The sequence below is a fragment of the Amblyomma maculatum genome, chromosome 1 (genome assembly GCF_055883805.1).
Source record: "Amblyomma maculatum isolate TAMU_Amacu chromosome 1, ASM5588380v1, whole genome shotgun sequence".
NCBI lineage: Eukaryota > Metazoa > Arthropoda > Arachnida > Ixodida > Ixodidae > Amblyomma > Amblyomma maculatum.
The window spans coordinates 17,528,399-17,550,139 of record NC_139344.1 but is presented as its reverse complement, the minus strand read 5'-3'; the positions used below and the strand labels follow the sequence as shown (position 1 = coordinate 17,550,139).

At 45.3% G+C, this 21,741-nt stretch overlaps 1 protein-coding gene across 4 annotated transcripts in view; it reads left to right on the top strand.

Moving 5' to 3' along the window:
* LOC146201850 (cell division cycle and apoptosis regulator protein 1-like) overlaps positions 1-21,741 on the top strand; it is a 178,730-nt gene that overhangs the window by 63,595 nt on the left and 93,394 nt on the right. For all 4 annotated transcript variants that reach the window (XM_084587811.1, XM_084587809.1, XM_084587807.1 and 1 more), the window contains 2 exons: positions 2,592-2,850; positions 18,457-18,734. In XM_084587811.1, the coding sequence (XP_084443937.1) occupies positions 2,592-2,850; positions 18,457-18,734 (537 nt within the window). The remainder of the gene's footprint in view (positions 1-2,591; positions 2,851-18,456; positions 18,735-21,741) is intronic.

The window sequence follows — 21,741 nt, the reverse complement described above, 5'->3', positions numbered from 1 at the left end:
AGTTACTAATATGTTTCAAAACAAGATATGTTTTATTTTCTTTCTTTTATCATGAAGGCCTTGCTGCGGTGGCTCAGTAGTTAGGCAGTCTGTTGCTGAACCCAAGGACGGAGGATTGATACCGGCCTTGGCAGCTACTTTTCGAAGGAGGCAAAAAGCAAGGCGCCCATGTGCTGTGCGATGTCGGTGCATGTTAGCGTCCCGCCCCCCCTGGTGTAGGTGCTGGGCTTAGCTCCCTGCCTCGGGCGTTGAGCGGTTAAGCGGGCGAGAAAGTGGCAATTCCGGACTCACCGGCCCACCAGTGGTGTCAGTCGATGCAGGGACTCGAGGTAAACCCGTTGATGGTAAACTCTTGACGATTTGAAGCAGGAATTCGGTAATATTGGGAATTAAAGGCAGAGCCCATGTAACGTGCGTCCGTAAAGAACACCAGGTGGTTAAAATTTTTGTAGTCCTCACTACGGCGTCTCTCTTAGCTTGAGTTGTTTTGGGACCTTAATTCCCATAGACCGAACCAAACCACAGTCACTTTGGGACGTTAAACCCCATAAACCAAGCCAGTCTTTTATAACGAAAATGAACTGCCTTGTTTTGAAGCCATTATTTTCTGTCAAAGTTACTAGCCACATCACTTTGGAAGTCCTTGAAGTAACTGCGTCAGGGCCTTATAACCTATCAGTTTTTCTTGTTAAAAACTGCTACGAATCCCGCACGCTATCGTGTGAAATTCCAGACACTGAGAATACCAAGGAAAAGGTGGAAAGACTACCCTCCCAAGCAATGCAAGGCATGATGAGTGTCTGAAATGCAAGGTATATACATTGCAGTGAATTTATAGACTTTTTCATATCTGCTTAAAAAGACTTAGTTTTTCAGGAAAGCCACATGAAAGTCTGGTGAAAGCTTGGTAGCTCTAGAATAAGTGCAGAGTATGCCTTTCAAGATGCTGTGTTGAAGCTGTGCAACAGGTAGTATATGGGGGGAAGATACACAAGGCATTGTATGTCCTTGAAATGTATCGCATCACACCTCGTATGTTGAGGATCATCACTCCAGAGGAAAGAAATGTGATGCCTGATGACCTGCATGGCACTGAATTTCAGCTGTGCATGCTAACTGCAAATTCCAGCTTAAACCTTATGGATAGTTTACGAATAGAATAAATGTCAGCGTTGCTTCTAAATTCAGGTAAACTTGTGCACTTGCAGGGTTTTGCAGGTGCATCTTTTTGAAGCACTACTTAAAATCCCAGCTTGTCAAATGCTGAGCACTGAAAACGAGCAAAAATATACCGCGAAAAAGTAGCCGTACTGCACAGCAAAGTGATAAAGTGGAATCGGCACCACTGCGAATGTTTGCACGCTCAATAGGCAGCGGCCTCATGCAGCCACAGCAGGCAGCCAGAAACTTTTGGCGCCCTTTCATAGCGGAAGGCCACTAGCCAATGTATTGTAGGCACTGTTGCTAAGGTAAAACCTACACTTTGGGAAATTTGCTCTTGGTGTAAGTGCTGCTTTCTGTCACTGATAAGAGAGCTTTTCTTTTTTGCTGTTTATCAAAATACTAGGGTTTGTTTCTAAGTGTAGGCATTTATATGTTATGGGTGTTTCATAATATGAGAACATCATAGAGCTTGCTCTTTTTGTAAGCATGCCCTGCTACTTACCTAAGTAACATGCTTTCACTGAAGTCATCAACCTTCGTGTTGCTGGCTTTTTTTTTTTTTCAATTTTCTGTGCACTACTTTTGGAACATTCATTGATGCCTTCTTTTTATGTTAATCTGTAATGCATTTATACTAGTGTTTCAATACTGTAATGCATTATTGGTTCATGCATGTTTCGAGCCACTTTGTGCTAAACATGTAATGGAGTTACCATGCTTACGCACTTGTGGCTAGGGCGAAAATATTTGTTTTGTGTGCACAGTTTGAAAATTTTATTGCAATTGTTTTTTGTTGTTGCTCTCTCACCTTGCTTGTGTTTAACCCCGCCGGGGTGGCGCAGTGGTTAGGGCGCTCGACTACTGTTCCCAAGTACGTGAGATCGAATCCCGGCTTCGGCGGCCGCTTTTCGATGGAGGCGAAAAGCAAGGCGCCCGTGTGCTGTGCGATGTCAGTGCACGTTAAAGAACCCCAGGTGGTCGAAATTTCCGGAGTCCTCCACGACGGCGTCTCTCATAGCCTGAGTCGCTTTGGGACGTTAAACTCCACAAACCAACCAACCTTGCTTGTGTTTGAGTGAAAATGCCTTGGTTTGATAGGTTGGCTCAGAGGGATGATAAAGTTTGTACAGTTGTAAGCAAAAGTGGTATGCAACACTCAGCCAGTGACAGAGCTCGGGAAAGCTGCATAGAAATGCCATCTAGCGGCAGCTTGAAGGACAGCGACAGCGACACATGCATGTGGATAAAACGGGGCACTGCCACTATTGTCTCGATCATAAATAGCTGCTGCTAGATAAAGTTGGCATGCAGTTTTCTAGAGCTCCGCCACCGGCTGTTGTATACCACTTTTGCTTACGACTGTACATAATGTTTTGCTTCGATAGCCTGAATTGGTCTCTCTGTCTCTCTGGTATTTTCTTCTCTAGGCGCGAGCTCGGTGTCGTGGACCTGCGTAAGCGCTACCCGAACCTGTACATACCATCGGACTTCTTTCATGCATACATCTGCTGGCAGGAGTGCTTTCCACTACATCGCCCATTTGGCCTCAACTACCCCTGTGGCTTCCATGTCTTACCAAAAGACACCTGTCCTCTACCCTCGGTAGTGGCCACTGCGCAGCCCGAGTCTACGCTACCACCAGCAGTATTGGACCCTCCAGACATTAATTTTTCCTTCAGTGCCAAGGTTAGTGCACTTAGAATAACATGCCACTATTCAGGCTTTTTCTATGTGCCAAAATGCAGCGTGCTAAATTAAGTTTGTGCTTTATAAAAAACAAAACAAAAGAACAATGCATAGTTTACACAGTTCCTTCTCTTTAAAGAAGAGCTAAAGGGACCATGAACAATAATTTATCAAAAGTGTCTTGTCAAAAGTGCTACTCAAGATGTATGAGCATATGAGGTCAGCATAAATATCTGTCATGTAGTGATCTTCCAACAAGAAGGTTATTTCAAATGGAGCATTTTTTTCCCTCTGTGCATTAAGTGAGCCACCGAGCAAGAACATTACCCAGGTTCTTGTTGTCGTGTCTGGAAATTTCATTAGTCTAGCCTTTTTGTTCTTTTCTAATTACAATGTTCAGAACTTCCTCAGAACAGTATCTGTTACTCTGTTACTTTCCATCCCCACACACTGGCTTTCACTGAATTTGGCTGTACCAAGGACAAGAAACTTGTAATAAGTCCAATGTAGCCTGCATGAGTGGTATAGATGAAAAATAGGATTAAACCTGATCGTATCTTCATAGCTAGTGTTCATTATCTGCACAACTGTGCATGTAATCGCTATTATTTTTTAGTCAGCTTTTGTTGGTACGCAGAGTTCAGTAGCACAAAAGCCTGGCTAACCTGTCATATAATGTTTACTGGCTTGCATTGAGTGGACTTGGTGGTGGCAAGTGTGTAAAAATGGTGTAATCCTTCGCAGTGCAGAGGCAGAGACTAAACAAGGAAGGGTTGGGAGGAGGACTAAATCATCTGCTTTGCTGAAGATTGTGTCCTTAAGGCACTTGCCATACTCTGTGCCACTCAAAGCATGCCGGCAGTAGTCGTCGTTTGGGTCGGCAGGTCTTTTGGTGCAAAAAGCACCTACCCAGCCGTCCTGCCCCGAGCAAGAAAATTGTCAATGGTGTTGTGCCGATGGACACCTCAATTACGTTGTCAATACAGACCTTTACGAAACTAGAAGGGCACAAAACTATATTTCTCGGTGAGCACCTCAAGTGCATAGTAAGAGCGATGTGCCGAAGCAGAAACGAGACGCCCTTGAGTACGGTACACCTTTCCTTTAGTTCACTTCACGCTTCAATTTACTGGAGACGATGAGATAAACTGTGATTTTAGTGCAGAAGCGTTATCTCACACGGTGAAACCGGATCACGAATCTTGTCCAACACCTAACCTTCAGGATCTCCTTCGTGAAACTCAGCATAGCAACAGTCTACCCATAGCCAAGTCATAGCCAAAGGGACCCACCCAAGACCACCTGTTTAGATGTTGTCTGTCATGGTGGAAATGAGCTTTGATCTTTAGGTCTACCTTTGACCTTCGACCTCATGCTTTGTCATTGATTTACTGGCTTAACCATGGTTAAAACACAACCAGCTTTTTGTGCCATTAACTCTTTTGTTACCATGCCTATTCAAATCGATCACCGGGGATCGATGCTTTAAATCACCGATTTCGACATGTTGAAATCGTTTCTCGTACACCTAGCCCTCCCAGTGGTTAGTCTAAGCACTGTACTTGTAGAACCAGTTTAAATTCTCTCGCTCTGGCAAGGTTCTGATTGTTGATGGACCTTTTTGAGAACTAATATGCATGTGTTTTTGCGAAAGGGGGCATGTCAGCCGCGCTTCAGAAAAAAACAAACCTGGCATTAGTGGTAATGCAGCATTACCATGAAATTTTTGTGATCAAAAGATCTCCAGCAAGTCAAATATCGAATCATATTGTCGGGTTTGCTATCTGACTGTTGAGTGGTGATAATTACTCAAATATAGCACCAGCTATTCACTAGCGAGCTTTGACTCTGAGTATGTGTGGTTTTATTCCACGAAAATGCATTCCTGAAGGTCCGCGGCTTGTCCAACAGGTATAGCCAGCCTTTACAGCCAGTTTGCAGCAGTTTTGCTTTCGCTTCTCACGAAAACCAGGAACTGCTTCACCGTATGGCACGAGAAATGAGGCTGTTTCCATCTGTAGATTTTTTTTTTATGTATCTGAAGAAGGGCACTGTACAGATAGTTTATATTTTTACGCAGTGTTCCTGGGTCATTTATCTTCAAAATGTATATTCTAAATTTTCGTTGCTAGTAACGCGTCTAGATATTGTGCCTTTCCTATCTTATTTTTATTAACTCGCTCAAAAATCGCATTTTCCCAATTTGTTTTTGTGTTCCCTAATAAAGTTTTGCTTTGTAACTTATGTACTTGGAAAGAGCATTCTATTATGTGCAATTTGGTATGCTGCCAAGTGTACTACAGTATTATTTGCACTGGCAGAAGAATATTTTTCGTGACCTATGAAATACTGCCATTTTCTCGCGGTAACGGAAAAGTTAAACAGTGTGTTCCTCCCCCTTCATTTTTTTCTTCCTCATTCACTGCTGACGCCAGTGCTACCAATTTAGTAGTTAGGCAGCTAAAACTGGCAGCTTATTAAGCAGCTACCTAATCAATATTTTATCCAGTTACTAGTTTTATCTTGCTTCTTTCTGTGAAATCTATTTTAAACTTAGCTATTTGTGGTTATTCTGTTCTTTATTCTAATGAATTTTTGTTGTGAGCTTTTTTTTTTTGTGATTATTAATAACTTCAAAGCTGCATAAACACTGTCTCCTTTTATGCAGTGTCAGATGCCGGCATGCATGTGTCATTTAGCGCTCAAATGCACCTCCTGGTCATTAACTGCAATGGCAATTCTTCAGTGAACTAAAATGTACCGAAGCACTCTACTGCTTTAGGTGCTAGTTCCAGATTGCGGAGGCTTTCAGAGGCTTTCAGAGGCTTTCAGAGACTTTCAGATTGCGGAGGCGCTGGGAGCCAGCCATCCTTAACCCTTTCGCTGTCACGAACGTACCAGTACGTTTTCGTGTTCCCCCCCCACACACACACACACAGTGTCACCAACATACCGGTACGTTCTCTATTGTGCATTCAAAACTTCGTGCCTGAGCGCGAAGCTGGCGCGCTTGGACAGGCTGCGCCATCTGTCAGATCCTTCTACAAGTTCGTATTTTAACGACTGAAGAGTATGGAGCGACCACGTCCACCCCCACCACCTTTGCTGGGGATCGTGGTCGCTCCGCGCGCGCTACTGTATCGCGCTAAGCGAACATGCGGCGCGTGTGTTTCGCGGCGCGTGCATGTTGTTACGAGTTCAAGGGTTGTTCTGCCATATGCCGCAGTTTTGCAGGTTTTTATTTTTATTCTGTTGGCGTATCTGCTACAACGCGTCACGTTCAGGGGCTTGCGCCGTTGCCTCTCGACACATGACTCGATCGCTGCTTTCACGCTCGCTTGCTGCGCTCTTGCTTGCGGCTAGCAGCAGTAGAGGAGGTTGTTTTAGCCTCTTTCCTTCTCTCTCTATCATCTTGATCTCACAACGTGCCATTTATCTCCGTTGTGCGGGCCACCGTAAGTGCGCCTTCCGTGCGTGCAGTTACTTTCGGATGCCTTTGACTGCGGACTGGAGCGATGGTTCTTTTGATTATAAATACGAGTTGAGCTTGGATTCGGTCTCTCAAGAATATCGAGCAGTTTTTTCTTAAATTATCCTCATTTATGTAATTTATAATCAGGCTGATAATGATGATGATGATGTTAACAGCACCAGCAGAACACTGAAATGTGCATATTCCATTGACTATGTTATTTGTATAGTAATCATAATCAAGAATGAATCGCTATGCTCATTCTCTAATATGCTTGTCCCCTGAAACCAAGCCGACACTGGCGGTGCATCACAGCGAGAAACGCCCGACAGCGAAAGTGTTAAATGTGTCTAGGGCAGGTGAATAGCTTGATGTCGAGCAGCTTTAATAAAGTCCTTAACATTGACGGCGTTTTTGTCTTGATTTTTTTTTTTTTTTTTTTTGTGCTTAGGACTCGTGACACTGGAGAAGGTGTGATTCAGTGTGCTTTAATTACCATATGTTGCAGATTATAAGTCAACCCCCTAACTCTCGAAACCTCCTGAGCAAAAAAAAAAAAGGAAAGAAGTTCGACCCCTAATATAGGTCGGCACTAAATCGTCCTGCAGCTGTAGCTTGTCAGAAAGTTTTTTCAGTAGGCCATTCAAAGGCATGGCATTCAAAGACATTTATTTGTTCACAAAATGCCTCTTACAATTCGTCGTCGTCACTCACGAGAACACAATAGTGGTGATCTGAAGCACTGCTGCTGCTGGCTGTTGGAAATGATGATGAGAGCCCGCACGTGGAAAATGGCCCAGAGATCATGTCAATTGGTAGTCCATAGCAAGCTTCTGTGACAGTAAAGAATGTTTTGCCCTTAGGTCAGTCATGTAGCACAAAAAATGCGCTATGTTTCTCTTCATATGCTTCGCGCAGCTTTTGGCATATGGTCGTTTTTCTCCTCAGGCTCAGGTTGTTCCACCTGATAAAACTTGTCACGCATTTCTTGGACACTCTTGGCACAAATCTGTGCGTGGGATGCACACATGTGTGACAGCACTTGCTTTGGCAAGCATGTAGCGACTGTAGGTAACATTCAGGCGATCATTCGTTTTGTTGTGACATGCGACTGTAGCTAGCATTCAGGCGATCATTCGTTTTATTGTGAACCCAGCCTCGAGCCGCATCGTCAGCAGCAGAATATCGTCCAGATTTCGGTTCATCAAAGGTAACAGCCCTTCTCCAATCCTGCACACACTTTTCCGACACGTCAAACTTCCGCCCTGCTGCAACATTGTTTTTCAATTCTGTGTAGAGAATTACTTGCTGTTTGAAAAGCTGCGCTGTATTGTTGTCAAGGTTGCAGCGGCATGTTGGCGTCTGTTGGGCACACAATCCGATGCCAACTAAGCGAGGCGTAGAAATGGAGACTAAGAATGAAAAAAAATTAAAAAAATGCACGAAGATGCTTCTTAGAGCCTGTGACTGGTCACGTGGTTTGGGATTGAATTGGATCTAAGGCATGGTGTTGCCAGTTTTTACGAGGAATTTTCTTCATGTGGAATGCCCTCAGTTCAAATGTCTGTCTTACGAAAGCAAAATTTAGGGCATATTTTTAAATAAATTCTAGCTTTCGTACCATGTTTTGACAGCTGTTGCAGAATTATGTGTGCACTCGCTTTACACTATCCGCAACTCGGCTGCAACTACTTTTGACATCGCATAAATGTCACAATTTTAAATGTTGACTTATAATCTGTAATATATTGTAAATAATATATTGCATCCATATTTCTTGCCAAAAGCAAGGTCACATGCCCTAGCAGAAGCCAATGGAACAGAGAAGTTGCCACCGTTTTGTGTGAAAAATTCACATGGAAGTTTTGTATAGCTTCTCACGTGACGAATGAAGAGGCAGTGTTGTGATAAAATACCTAGAGCATACTAATACTCATCTTCATTTCTGCCATTTTGAAGGCCTGGCAAGTGCAGTAGTTTGCAATAATTGAAGCTCCACACAAGTGTGGAGTTTCTTATGAACCTTATTTGAACCACTGTGAACCTCTTGTTTGACAGCTTTTCAGCAACTTAAGTAGCTTCAAAGTGGCACCTATACATTTCACTATACGTTAGAATTTTGAGTACTTGGGGAAATTTTTGCCTTGTAGCTTCTTTTTTGCCCTTGAGCTAATTTTTAGCTACTTTTGCTTTTAATTCTAGCTACTTCTGGGCCGCAAAGTTTTGCAACACTGGTCAGCACCCTGTATTACAGTCGATCCCGGATACAGTCGCCGACTGTTTTTTCAGACTTGACGGGACCCGGGAAATGATCCGAATAACCGAATAGTCTGGAAAAACTGAACTAGAAAGAAAAAAAACTTTTCTGCAGCAAATCAGCTTTAAAAATCACGAACTTCGCTGCTTCCCATGTTTCGTTGATATACCGATAACAAGGAGTTATAGCATAGCATGATCTGCGACTGTGATGGGCTTCGTGTGCCACCCAGGTGCACGTGCTCACGTGATTCGATATGGCGGGCGCGGCCGCTAGTGCACTCGCGCTGGCTGGTGCAGACGCAGCAGGTATATGCGCCGCCGGGAAGCATACAACTCACTCAAGGCGGCCACCGAAAGTGGTGCCTCGCAGAAGCGGATCATGCTTAAGCTGTAACTGTTATAACCTTCCAGTTGGAATATCTTGGCCGGTCTTGCTTTCGTCATGTCCATGCCACTTCACGACGTACTGCGACGCATTCGATCGTGTCACGAACAAATGCACGCGCTGAGCGAAGCAATAACGTTCAGTTAACGACGATAGACAAGACCGCGAGATGAAAGTCGCGGGGAAAATGCCAGTGGAACGAGCCCCTAGAATCACGAATGCACCGGACCTTCCCCCCCCTTTTCTCACGGGTCGCAGCGGCGGGCGTCGTCGGAGCGAGCTGTGATGGACGGTGCTCACGTTCCATTTTCAATCCGATTGCATGCTCTTTGTAGGCTGCCGCAATGAAAAGGTCGAGCATTCGCTTATTGCTACTGTCTCAAATGGGCACTATGAACAAAGAGCCAATCTAGTCCATCCTAATGACTGCTTCGCCTAGCTTTCACGGCCGCGCTAAACTGCTTGTTTGCGAAAACGACGCCTACTTGCGTCTAAGTGATGCCGAAAAAACTAGCCTTTGGTGAAAAAACGATCTCCACAGTATTGCTCGTGCCAAATTTAGAAGTGCCAAATTTAGAAATTTAGAAGAAATTTAGTTTTGGACACCATAGTGTTTGAAATATCAGTCGGAAAAATGTGCACACTCTATGGACCGCATGACGGTTCCTGAATAAAGTCCGAAATATAACGTTAGTCCGAATTATTGTAGTTCGAAAAATCGGTCAGCTACTGTATATCGAACTCCAAGAAGATCGGAAAACAGTTCAGTATATCAATAATTATAAAATTATCAATATATAAAATGTGCCAGCAGGAGAGCTTTGTAGTTCAGAAGCATGCATATTGTGTACCCGTGTTACCAGCTCACTTAGTGCACCGATACGTATCCTGCCGTTTAGTGAAAGCCCACCATGAGTGCCCCTCGTGAGATGCATGTTCGCGCACCCTTGTGTGAAGCGTCACTTCGCATCATGCATTTGACAAAGGGGCACACCTCTGCGTGCCACTCCGCGGGTGTGAACATGCTCTCACTATTTCATAAGGACACATCAGGGTGTCGGGTTCATATTTTGTGCTGTGTGGCCCAAGCGCCTTTGAGGTTGACATCAAAGCTGCTGCAAACTTTGCTTTGGGAAAAGCCACTGCTTATCATTGGAGGTGCAATTCTGTTACTGGTACACGATAAACCTAGAAGTAAAACAGGCTGTGGAGAGTCGCCGCAAGCCTTCGGTCAGCAAAACTGGCCTTGCCGTGTGACAACCAGTGTATCGAAGTTTGGGTTCTCTGCATGTCAGCAGTTTCACATTAAAAACAAGCATGCCAGAGCGAAGACCTATTTCAATCGGACTCGCGGTTTTACAGCATTAACGCTATTGGCATGCGACCAAAGCTAAGCAGCCAGCCTGGCTCTGTACATGAAAAACGATCGTGGGGCATCATTCGGAGAAGCACCTCTTACAGTGGCATAGCGCGCAGTTCAATATTTTGAATGTTTTGCTGTGATAAAGGCAAACACCACTCCTATACTTTTGCATGGGATTTTCAAGGGGATATTCTGGCAGTTTGATATAAGCAATAATTTGATATACCTGGGTGTAATATACTGTAACGAAGTGTTCTTAACTTTGACTTCCGTGACTGCACGAAGACTCCGCTGCATTGATGGCATAAATTAACTTAATTTAATAAAGATGAGCTCAAACAATAATCAAATCAAATCAAGTGATGCAAATTAAATAACAAACTCAGATTAACAACAAATCGGTTAGGCATACGCGACATCTTTAGCAGGGGTCCTGAGCAGCAGCTCGAACGGTCGCCGTCCTCTTCCTCTTTCACTTGCCGCCAAAGCCCCTCTGACAAATGTTTTCCCGGGATTCAGGAGGCACTGTTTGTTACCAAGCGGAAATGCGCTTACCGGAGCCAATGGGAAGACTTTCTTTAGAACTGAAGAACCAATAAGACGCCGGTGCCCACGAGGTTGTTTCCTCGCGAGCGCCGCATGAATTTCAAGAAGACTCCACTCTTCGCTTGGCACACAAATACACAAAACGCCAACCAAAAACATATGGACAGCAAAGACACAGAGGGTACAGAACACAAGGCTCCGTCCGCGCTGTCAGCCGTCGCCCCCAAATCCTCAGGGGTCTGAATGTCAACTGGCTGGGACGCGAGCTTCCAACAGCTCGCCTCCTCCGCAGCCAACCACTTTCAAGTGGCGTGGATTGCAAAGAATAGCCTCCCAAGAAAAGTCAAAGGATGCCGCAGCACGCCCCCGCGTGTGAGCAAGGCCATCCGTATAATGGCGCACCCTTAGGCCAACAAGAGGGAAAAAGCACAGTCACGACGCGTGGGCAAGAAAACAGACCACTCCCAGGCTGTAAACGGGTCAGGAAAATCGGCGCATGACATGGACGTAGCTCGCTATGCGACAATATCCAGGATCGACTGTGTTGCCTCTTTCTCGTCTTGTCTGTAATGCCATTTTCAATCATGCTCAGTAAGAATCATGCACATGTGGCACGCTCGGGATAGTTACAGTAAAACCTCCATAATTTGAACTCTGGTAATTCGAAATTCCATATAGCTTAATGAATTTTTGTTTGGCAACTGTCTGCACAATGCCAGGTCACGGGGACGATGCCCTTTCAGCACTACGAGCTGTATACACTTTCGTGTAAAATTAGCCGGTGTTTAACTCTACTTTTAACTAAGTAAGGCGTGTGGAAGCACTGTTCAGCATGGTTTGGCATTCAGAGACTGGCGCAGTGCTTGGAAAAAGGTTAAATGTCTTTAGTTGGTTTGATTCTGGTGGAGAGGAGAGGTACAGTATCTCTTGCACTTCTTGGTGCACATCTACATTTGCAATTGGAGGTACTTATGTCATCCATTCTATACATATTGCAAACTAGCCTCCAACATGACGAGCAGATGGATGCTAAATGAGAAGCAAAATGCTATATCATTCTGAATACTGCACAAAGAATGTTTGTATCGCAATTTCGATACAAAATTACGTGCACATTGTTTTTGACGCATTTTTCTTACTTTTGTGTTGCGGCTATGCCTTTTCTATGAAATACGCTGTATGTGTTATCACTTAAAAGGAAGTTCCTTCATGTGATTAATATTTGGTGTGGCTGAACGTTGTTCCCAGTTTAAAACTTGCTTGTGATAAATTGCTAATTTAGAAAAACATGTATTGTGAGCATGGTGCATGAAATTCCACCTCTTTTTACCTGTACATACCTATCATCGTCATCATTCACGCTTTCCTGAGCCTCACCGCTATCCAATACTCCCTCTCCGAGCTCTTCCTCTGTACTCACAGCAACTATCAGCACTGGCCTAACTTCTGAACAATCAATGGTCTTGCTCGAAGTTTTTTTGAAGCACAAAGACTCTTGATGTGTGTACCTGAGATTTAGGCCAGACTTGCCACTTGTGTGGACGACCATATCACGCTTTCTCATCAGAACGCAAAATCATTGAAGACCAAGTTGCCAACATGCTTGCGCAAAACATTGTCCTCTCATGTGCTTATTGGGAAAAAGGATGGTTCTGTGCGGTTCCGCATAGATTACTGGGCCCTCAACAGGATAACACGTAAAGATGTTTATGCGCTGCCATCGCATCGATGACGCATTGGACTGCCTCCAAGGAGCTGAATATTTCTCGAATCTCAACCGAATTCCTGCACATGAATCTGACGACAAGACTGCCTTTGCTATCCCCGATGGTCTTTATGAATTTAATGTGATGCCTTTCGGGTTGTGTAATGCTCCAGCCACCTTCGAGCACATGATCTACACCGTGCTTCGGGGAATGAAATGGACGTCTTTTTGTCGGACTTCGCTCAGCACTTGCACCAAGCCGCAGAAACTCAGCGGCACTTCCGTCCCATCTATTCGCCGCACGTCTATACACACGAGGGCGAAAGCAAAAGCGCAAAACATGGGAGGAGGACTTCTCCCTCGCGCCTAAATTTTCCCCTCGCACCGACACTCCACTGCTTGTCTGCGCCCTCATGCAAACCGCTGCAATCGTTACAACTCCACTCGTTTTGAATTTGAACCGACGTCTGCGTCGGTCGCCTGTGTAGTCTAGTGCTGTGAATTCTCTGTGTGTTGGATTATCGGCCAAAGTCGCGATTGTTCTTTGCAGCTTTTGCACGCTGTGCATCTCACTACAGCTGGCTCCCCACCCTTTCGTGAGATGAGAGACTTGTCTGCGTGCAGCTCCAGTTCCATGGACCCATCTCTTTTTCTGATAGTGCTGGCCATTACAGTCTGGGACAGCCGCTGTGGTTGGTGTTGTTGAACTTGTTACCTTCATGTTCTGTGGAGAGGCGTAAGTGCACTTCGAAGACGACGGTTGTTCCAGGAAGGGTAGTGTAAATTTTTAATCGTATTTTGTTTATGTATAGCACTTTGACATATGATTACTTTCATCAGATACCTACCAACCACCACGCATACTAGAACACATGCATTTACTCTTTCTGCATTGCTTGGTTGGTATGGAATGCGTGGAATGAATATGTGAATCATTTATTTAATTTCATATAAACTGTTCATATGCTGACACAAGCAATGCCGGAAAATTGGGTTCTTTTGTATTGATAAAGCAAGTACACAAGATTACAGTATTAGCGAAGAAAATTACTGTAACTTTTTAGCCATGGAAAGTGGGTGTGTGCGCGAGTGATACTCCGTCGCATCTTTTCATTCTCTATTTCACATGCAGGTAATAAAAAAAATGGAAACAATATGTGTTCTTTGTGCCATTTCTTGTCGTGGTCGGGTACACTTGCTCGCGAGCGCCTGCGCCCTCGATAGCGCTATGCCTGTGGTTTTTCTTTCCATCATACTGTTCCAGCCGCAAGTCGGTCATGCCGCAGCATGAACGGTAAGGTGCAGTAGAAAATCCGCAGGCAGAGCGTTCTTGCGGGCATGGGAGCCGCGAGCGCGTAACCTACGCTGCTTGAAGCAACCTAGCAACACCCCCTTCAGTGCGTCGGCTTTTTGGACTGCTCCGCTATACGGCCTCCCCCGTCAAGTCAATTTTTTACATACTCCCACCCGCTACGAAGGGGAGTTTGGCGCTAGTGTCTGTAATTCGTGGCCGCTGGGAGGTATAGGAAGTTTCACCCCCCCTGCTTGCACCTCTCACAGAAGTTCTCACATGTCTTGCACAAGCCGGTCTCCAGCTCAACACTAAAAGTGCCACTTAGCAAGCAAAACAATCAAAGTCCTCAGCCATGTCATTAGCAAGGTGGGCATGCAGCCCGATCCTGACAAAATTGCAGCTTTAAATAATTTTCCTCGGCCCAAACGTCAGAAAGAACTCCATAGCTTCCTTCGGTCTCCCATGCGGCCTCTACACTCTGCCCCTCACGTCAGCTTTTTGATGATCATCTGAATGTTGCCCCCATAAACGTGTCTCTGCTGGACATCAGCACTGACTTCCCGGCCTTGCGGCAGGCTGATCCTTACTGCAGCACAATCATTGCTCGCCTCCGCGGTCAATCACCGGCACCCAGCAGGCGTGTCGTCAGCTCTGCCTTTTCTGATTTCAACACTGGACACTCTACAGCTCTGTTCACTACCCTACTGGTCACGATGGAAAATAGCGCGAAAGTACACGAAGGACGGAAGGAAGTAAGACACGGACAAGCCTTGCCTTTGTGAACAGTTGCGGTGTGTCTGTAGACTCATTCATGGAAATTCTGTCCTTTTATCTATCTTCTACAGTTATCGGTTGGGAAGGAAGCTGCTACATTCAACGCACTGGTGTTTGTATTGGTTCGTGCGTTGCTCCCGTACTAAGCAATATTTTTCTCGCGCAGGTGGGCAGGAACATTCTTCGTAATTCAGTTGGATTGGTTTATAATATTTGCAGATATGTGGATGACTACCTAGTGTTTACTGTTCAGTCTGATCTAAATCATAGCATTCCTGACATTTTGAAGGTTTTTATAGATTGCAGCTCAGGCCTGAAGTTCACTGTTGAGCATCCTAAAGATTTGGCACTACGGTTCCTCGACTTATCCTTGTCCGTATGCCGGGATCACGTTTGTTGGGCTTACAGCCCCCGATCTGCCAAAGCACTTCTTAGTTTTGCCTCTGGACATTCAAAAATTATTAAGAATGGTATCGCGACGTCCTGTCTCAAAGCAGCAATCACAAAATCCTGTATTCATTCCTTACAAAAGAGCGTCTTTGCACAGGTCAACAGGTTGAAGGAATCTGGCTATCCCATGCATGTTATTAAGATGACTTGTGGAAAACTGGTGCATTGGATTAAGGCAGGCCATAAGTCAAAACTTGTTACACGGGAGCGTCAAAAGGTTGGCGTCGTGCCGTATGTCCATAGGATGGCACACGGACTAAAGAAAGTGGGAAGCCGCTATGGGGTTTCCGTGGTTTTTTCTGGACCGACAAAATTGAACAGTCTGTGCTCTCATATTCGAAATCGGCAGGAAACTGGCGGCGACAAGAAAAAGAGGCGTGGGTGCTTCGTTAAACACCGCTCGCCGTTTGTACCCTGTGGGATCGGCGTGGTGTATAAGCTGCCTTTGTCTTGCGGAGGCGTTTACATAGGACAAACGGGGCGGTGTCTGAACGTTAGGCTAGGGGAACACCACAACTCCTTAAAAGATCAGTCTGGGAATCTTCCGGAGCATTGCCGCGCTTGTAGCATTAAAGAGAACCATAAGGGGAATCAAAAGTGCACATCGCTTTTTTCTATGGCCACCGTTCTTTTTAGACATCGTGACAAGCTGGTTCGTGAAATTATGGAGGCTTACTATATTAAAAAACGTCAAAATTTGTGTGTCAGCGAACCGTCGGTTAACTTGGTAGATTGCAAATTTGATTTCTTAGACTCTACTTTACGTTAACTTTACTTATCTACACTTAGCTGTACCTTCCCCCCCCCCCCCCCCCCCAGCAATGAGTGGCACGTGTTACTGTGTGTCACTGTCTATGTTATGACCTAGCTTCCCATTTAGGAGGCTGCTTCTCTCTCTCTCTTCTCTCCCCGTTTGTTTCTTCTGTTATTTTTTTCATGTGACCTGTATTTATTGCGTGCTTCAGCAATAAACCCTGCAGTTGTGAGTTAGCGCTTGTCCGTGTCTTACTTCCTTCCGTCCTTCATGTACTTTCGCGCTATTTTCCATCATGAATGTTAACCAACTCGCCCAACTTTCGGCATTACCTACTGGTCACGGTGGGTTCCAGTTGTCCCTCGCTCTCTTATCATCGAGTGCTGGACACTTACCACGACAGTGCCACTGCCGGTCATTTAGGCCACTACAAGACATGTGGCCACATAAAAAGCCACTACTTTTGGCCCGGGCCTTCTACCAGCGTCTCCAAATATATTTCATCCTTTGCATCTTGCCAGCATCGTAAGCAGTCGACCTCTCTTCCTGCTGGCTCCCTGCAGCCTCTTTGCCTTTTGATTCTGTCACCATTGACTTATTCGGCCCCATACCTCTCACGCTCGCCAGTCACCATTGGTTGTAACCGCCATTGACCATCTGACGCGGCACGCTGAAACGCCTCTCTTTGTTCTAGTGGCGCTTCTGAAGTTGCAGAGTTTGCAGGCAATCATCTTGCACCATGGTGCTCCTTGTATCCTGATTAGTGACTATGGGAAGACATTTCTTTCCCAAGTCTTTGCGGAAGTACTCTGCGCCGCCAACACCGTCCACAAGACATCCTCCAGCTATCATCCTCAGACCAACGGCCTCATCGAGCGCTTTTACCGCACCTTGTCCGACATGATTTCCATGTATGTTGGTCATGATCTTAAGAACTGGGACAACGTTTTGCCTTTTGTTACCTATGCATATAATTTGGCCATTCAACACACCACTGGCTACAGCGTTTTCTTCTTAGTGTATGGCTGTCAACCCACAACACTATTCAACACCACCTTCTCTGCTCCTGCCTTCCCATCTGCATCGTTGGGCGACCTGCTTGCTACACATATGGCCCATTGGTGATAAATTGCTCACCGCAAAACTGAAGCTGCCTAGCAAGAATGGAAACATTGCTGTGACCAGCATCACCGCACTGTCTCTTTTTGCCCCGTGATCAGTTCGCACTCCTGGATTGTGCGAGAAGTTTCCACCGCTACATCGATCCTTGCACCGTGCTTCAGCAAACATCTCCATGAACTACCACGTTGTCCCATTGCACACTGTCGCCGATCGATGTCGGCTCTCAGAAGTTCACGTTTTGCGCATGAAGCCGTACGCCTACCGGCCCACTTCCACCTAAACAGCGACCAGAAGGGCTGCTTCCTTGCCGAGGGGATTTATTTTAGTGCAGTGCATGAACTTTTACCTCTTTCACCTGTACATATCCATCATCGTAATCGTTCATCGGTGTTCGGAAGATCGCGCGCAGAGTTCCAGATATGGCCTGGAATGAAGATGTTTGAGCTATGGCTTACCGTATTGTTTTTCTACCCATCATCGTAATCATTCATCGTACCCATCATCATCATCATTCATCAGTGTTCGGAAGATCGCACAGAGTTCCAGATATGGCCTGGAATGGAGACGTTTGTTTGAGCTATGGCTCACCATATTGTTTTTCTACCCACCATCGTAATCATTCATCGTACCCATCATCATCATCATCATTCATTGGTGTTCGGAAGATCACGCGCAGAGTTCCAGATATGGCCTGGAATGAAGACGTTTGCTTGAGCTATGACTCACCATATTGTTTTTCTACCCATCATCGTAATCATTAATCATACACATCATCTATCACCGGTGTTCGGAAGATCGCACGCAGAGTCCAGATATGGCCTGGAATGAAGACGTTTGTTTGAGCTATGGCTCACCATATTGTTTTTCTACCCATCATCGTAATCATTCATCGTACCCATCATCATCATCATTTATCGGTGTTCGGAAGATCGCACGCAGAGTTCCAGATATGGCCTGGAATGGAGACGTTTGAGCTATGGCTCATCATATTGTTTTTCTACCAATCAATGTAATTATTCATCGGTCTTCGAAAGATTGTGCGCAGAGTTCCAGATATGGCTTGGAATGAAGACTATTGTTTGAGCTATGGCTCACCGTATTATTTTTCTACATATCATCGTAATCATTCATTGTACCCATCATCATCATCATTTATCGGTGTTCGGAAGATCGCACGCAGAGTTCCAGATAGGGCCTGGAATGGAGACGTTTGTTTGAACTATGGCTCACCATATTGTTTTTCTACGAATCATCATCATACATTGGTGTTCGGAAGATCACGTGCAGAGTTCCAGATATGGCCTGGAATGAAGACGTTTGCTTGACCTATGGCTCACCGTATTGTTTTTCTACCCATCATCGTAATCATTCATCATACCCATCATCATTCATCGGTGTTCGGAAGATTGCACACAGAGTTCCAGATTTGGCCTGGAATGAAGTTTGTTCGAGCTATGGCTCACCGTATTGTTTTTCTAACAGGTGATGCTGCTTTCAAGCCCATCACTGGAAGAGCTGTATCAGCAGACCTGTGCCTTGGCCGAGGATGAGTCGCGCTCAGGGACTGCTTTGCACCCAGCTCGTGTGCTGTCGTTCCTGGTGGGGCTCAAGGGCAAGAGTGAGACAGTGGCCATTGGAGGACCCTGGTCACCTTCTCTTGATGGACTGAACCCTGACTCAGATCCCCAGACCCTGATTCGGACTGCTGTACGCACCTGCCGTGCTCTGACTGGCATTGACCTGTCGGCCTGCACCCAGTGGTCAGTGCTAATCTCGTTTCCTGCTTGCTCGACCTGCTTGTATACTGACCTCCCGTTCAGCTGGTAGTTCTGCCACATTGTGCTTTGCATATTACTTATGACTCTCCTGGTTGTTGCATTCTTCAGTTGAATTTGGATTTTTTTTTTTTTCTGTGATGGGATAGGATAGTGAAGCCTAATGAGGTAACACGAACCTTGTGCAGCTTTCCTTTTGTACAGCTTTCCGACCTTTGAGACTTGGCTTGCACCCGCCAGAGTGTTGCTAGTAACTGGGTCATTGTCATTTTTGTTTTTACTTGAGGTGTTTAATTAGAAGATGGGTTGAGGCAAGCAGCCAGTAATCGTGGTGTGAGTGTCTGTGCTGTACAGATGCCTTGAGATGGATGTCATATGGTGTCAAGAAACCATTGCAAATGGTACTGCTGCTATCTACGGGCACAGTTATACAGTCACCAGCGCAGAGTTTTTTGCTGGTCTTCCTAGTTGGTTAGAGGTTGCATAAGCAGTTTTTACATCACAGGGCCTTTATACCTTATATGCTTAGGCATTCTGACAGCTTGATATGGTGCTTGCCTGCAACAGAGGTCTTTTAGTTGCCATTGTTTGGATATTTGACAAATGGTTTATGGACCATGTTTAGCTAATAGATTACTTACAATGGTTTTGTTTCAGACAATGGCTCTTAGTGGCTGTATAGCCATTGATTATGACTCTGTTGCACGTGTGTTCAGTTCTTAGTTCTTTTTGTCAGTCTGCACTGATATATGAACTGTAGGTGGTGTTTTATAGTGTATAACCTACGCTAAGACTTGAAAAAACTAATTTAGAATGTTGGGTACAGGTTACCTGCGAATGTTTTTTCTTTGGGGTGGCGGGGTCAAGGTTGGCTTCAGCTTTATGGCAATGCACAGCCTCCCTTACAGAGTTCGACATCTTTGTCATCATCAGTGTGCATTGTGCTGGTGAGGGTCTAACAAGTGGCACTGCCAAATCCACAGTTAAACCTGGTTATAACAAAATTGTAAAAGGCTCGCAATTTTTTGTTACATCCAGGTTTTCGTTGTATGCAGCTTTTGTGCGAAGGCTTGAAAGGGCAGTGCAGAATGAGAAACTAAAATGAGAATTAAATTTAGGGAAAATTAACCTTGAAGTGTTTACAGTAAACTCTCATTAGTGCTTAAGGTTATAGGGCGGAAAAATATTATTGCGGGGTGATGGCAGCAGCAGCCTCCATCTTCGCCGTGACTTGCACGGCATGTCTACGAGAACGGACAGGGGGAGGGGTGTGGCGGAGGCACCATAGCCAGGCTAGGGGAGAGCGCGTGTGGTCGTGCCGCCACAGGGCAAGGAGACGCCTGCATCTTTGTGCACGTTTCCGCTCTCTGTCTGCCCGCCTCTGCTGCCTCATCACCTCAGGAAACGGACTTTTCGCCTCGCACTGTCGACGCTCTTAGCTGTTCCCGCTTCAGACGCGCAAGAGCTATCAGCACCGCAGTCTTGCAAGCAACTGCGTGACGCCGATGGGTGCACACTGCTCACCCTGTGTCTTTTTTTTCTTCGCCCTGCTATTTTTCGCTGCTTTTGAGCCTGAACTGTTGTCGTGCCATGTTCCAAAAGCGAAAACAATGGAAACAGCTGCCGCATTTGCCACGTTGGTACACTGTCAGAACTGAAACACAGCGCATTGTATCAACTGCGGTCACTCGTTGCGATCGTATATGTTTCTCTCAGTTCATGCTTTATCGTCGTGAAAGTTTCCCAGTTCTTTCAAATGTCCAGTAATTCAGCAATACCTAAGAGATAGTCGCCGTAGCGAGTTTGTTGTATCAAGGTCAACCGCCGTAGCTTGTTTGTTACGTGGAGTTGTCAAATGCACATGCTTCCGTTGGGGAATTGAAAAACTTTGCAATATCAAGGAATGTGCTTCATGGGGGGGGTTGCTACATTGAGGTCTAGCAGTACATAGTTTGTTTATTCTACAATGCCATGCTGGCCATGCTTACAGCACACTTTAGAATGCTGTTGGGCCCTCGGAGCTGGGTGCCGTAATGCGTTCAGGTCAGTTTTTACTGTTGGGCAGCCTTGTTTAGCCATCATGAATGTTCTTCGAAGCAATCTTTCATAGTGACATTTAAGGTGAAAATTCTGCGACAACCACAATGTTTTACAGTTTCATGAAATGTTTAATTCATGCACACTATCTGGAATGTGGGAAGCAAAATTACCTCAGAATGGCAAAGGCCTCCGCAACTCTTTTCCGTGTGCAGTGCAGTAAAGCTGGAAACTTGATATGTGGCGTTTCATGTGAGGAGGCTTCACTGTACAAATAGTCTGGACCACCTTGGCGGACTTGGAGTTGCGGCATGCTGGAAGGACAGAAATGCCACACTGGTGGAAAGTATGGAGGCACACATTGATTCCACAGGGGCATGAAAAAATGAGCAACAAGGTAGTTATCACTCTAAATGACTGGTTGCTACAGGCTCTGTTGGCTGGCTGATGAGGATGGCTAATACCACCATCATCGCAGGCTAGTGGCGAAACCCCAAAATGAAACTGTATGGCTGGAAACATCGTCGATGTGTTGATTGTCAGCACTCCTACTTTTGTGTACACATCAGAGGGGTGCAGGAAACAGTGATATGCAGTCCAAGTTTAGTGACGAATAGTTGAACAGTCATTTGTCGAGCAGCTCACACCTTGGCACAGTGCAAGCTGCAAGGCATCTGAATAAACAAGCTTCTAATGTCACTGGCTTACATGGGTGTTCAGTGGGAGTCTGGCGAGTCTGAATTATCAAACTTTCCTAATTAATGAGGTTTTACTGTGCATATTTAGAAGTGGCAGTAAAGCCTTGGATGACAGCAGTGGGAGCAATGACTGACTGTCGGAATCAGACAGCAGGAGTGATGTTTTTGTTATGAATTTGTCTTGAAAACAAAATTATCACTTGTTGCACAGTTGTAACTGCCTAGTCATGCTTTTTTTCTTCAGGAAAATGTTTAAT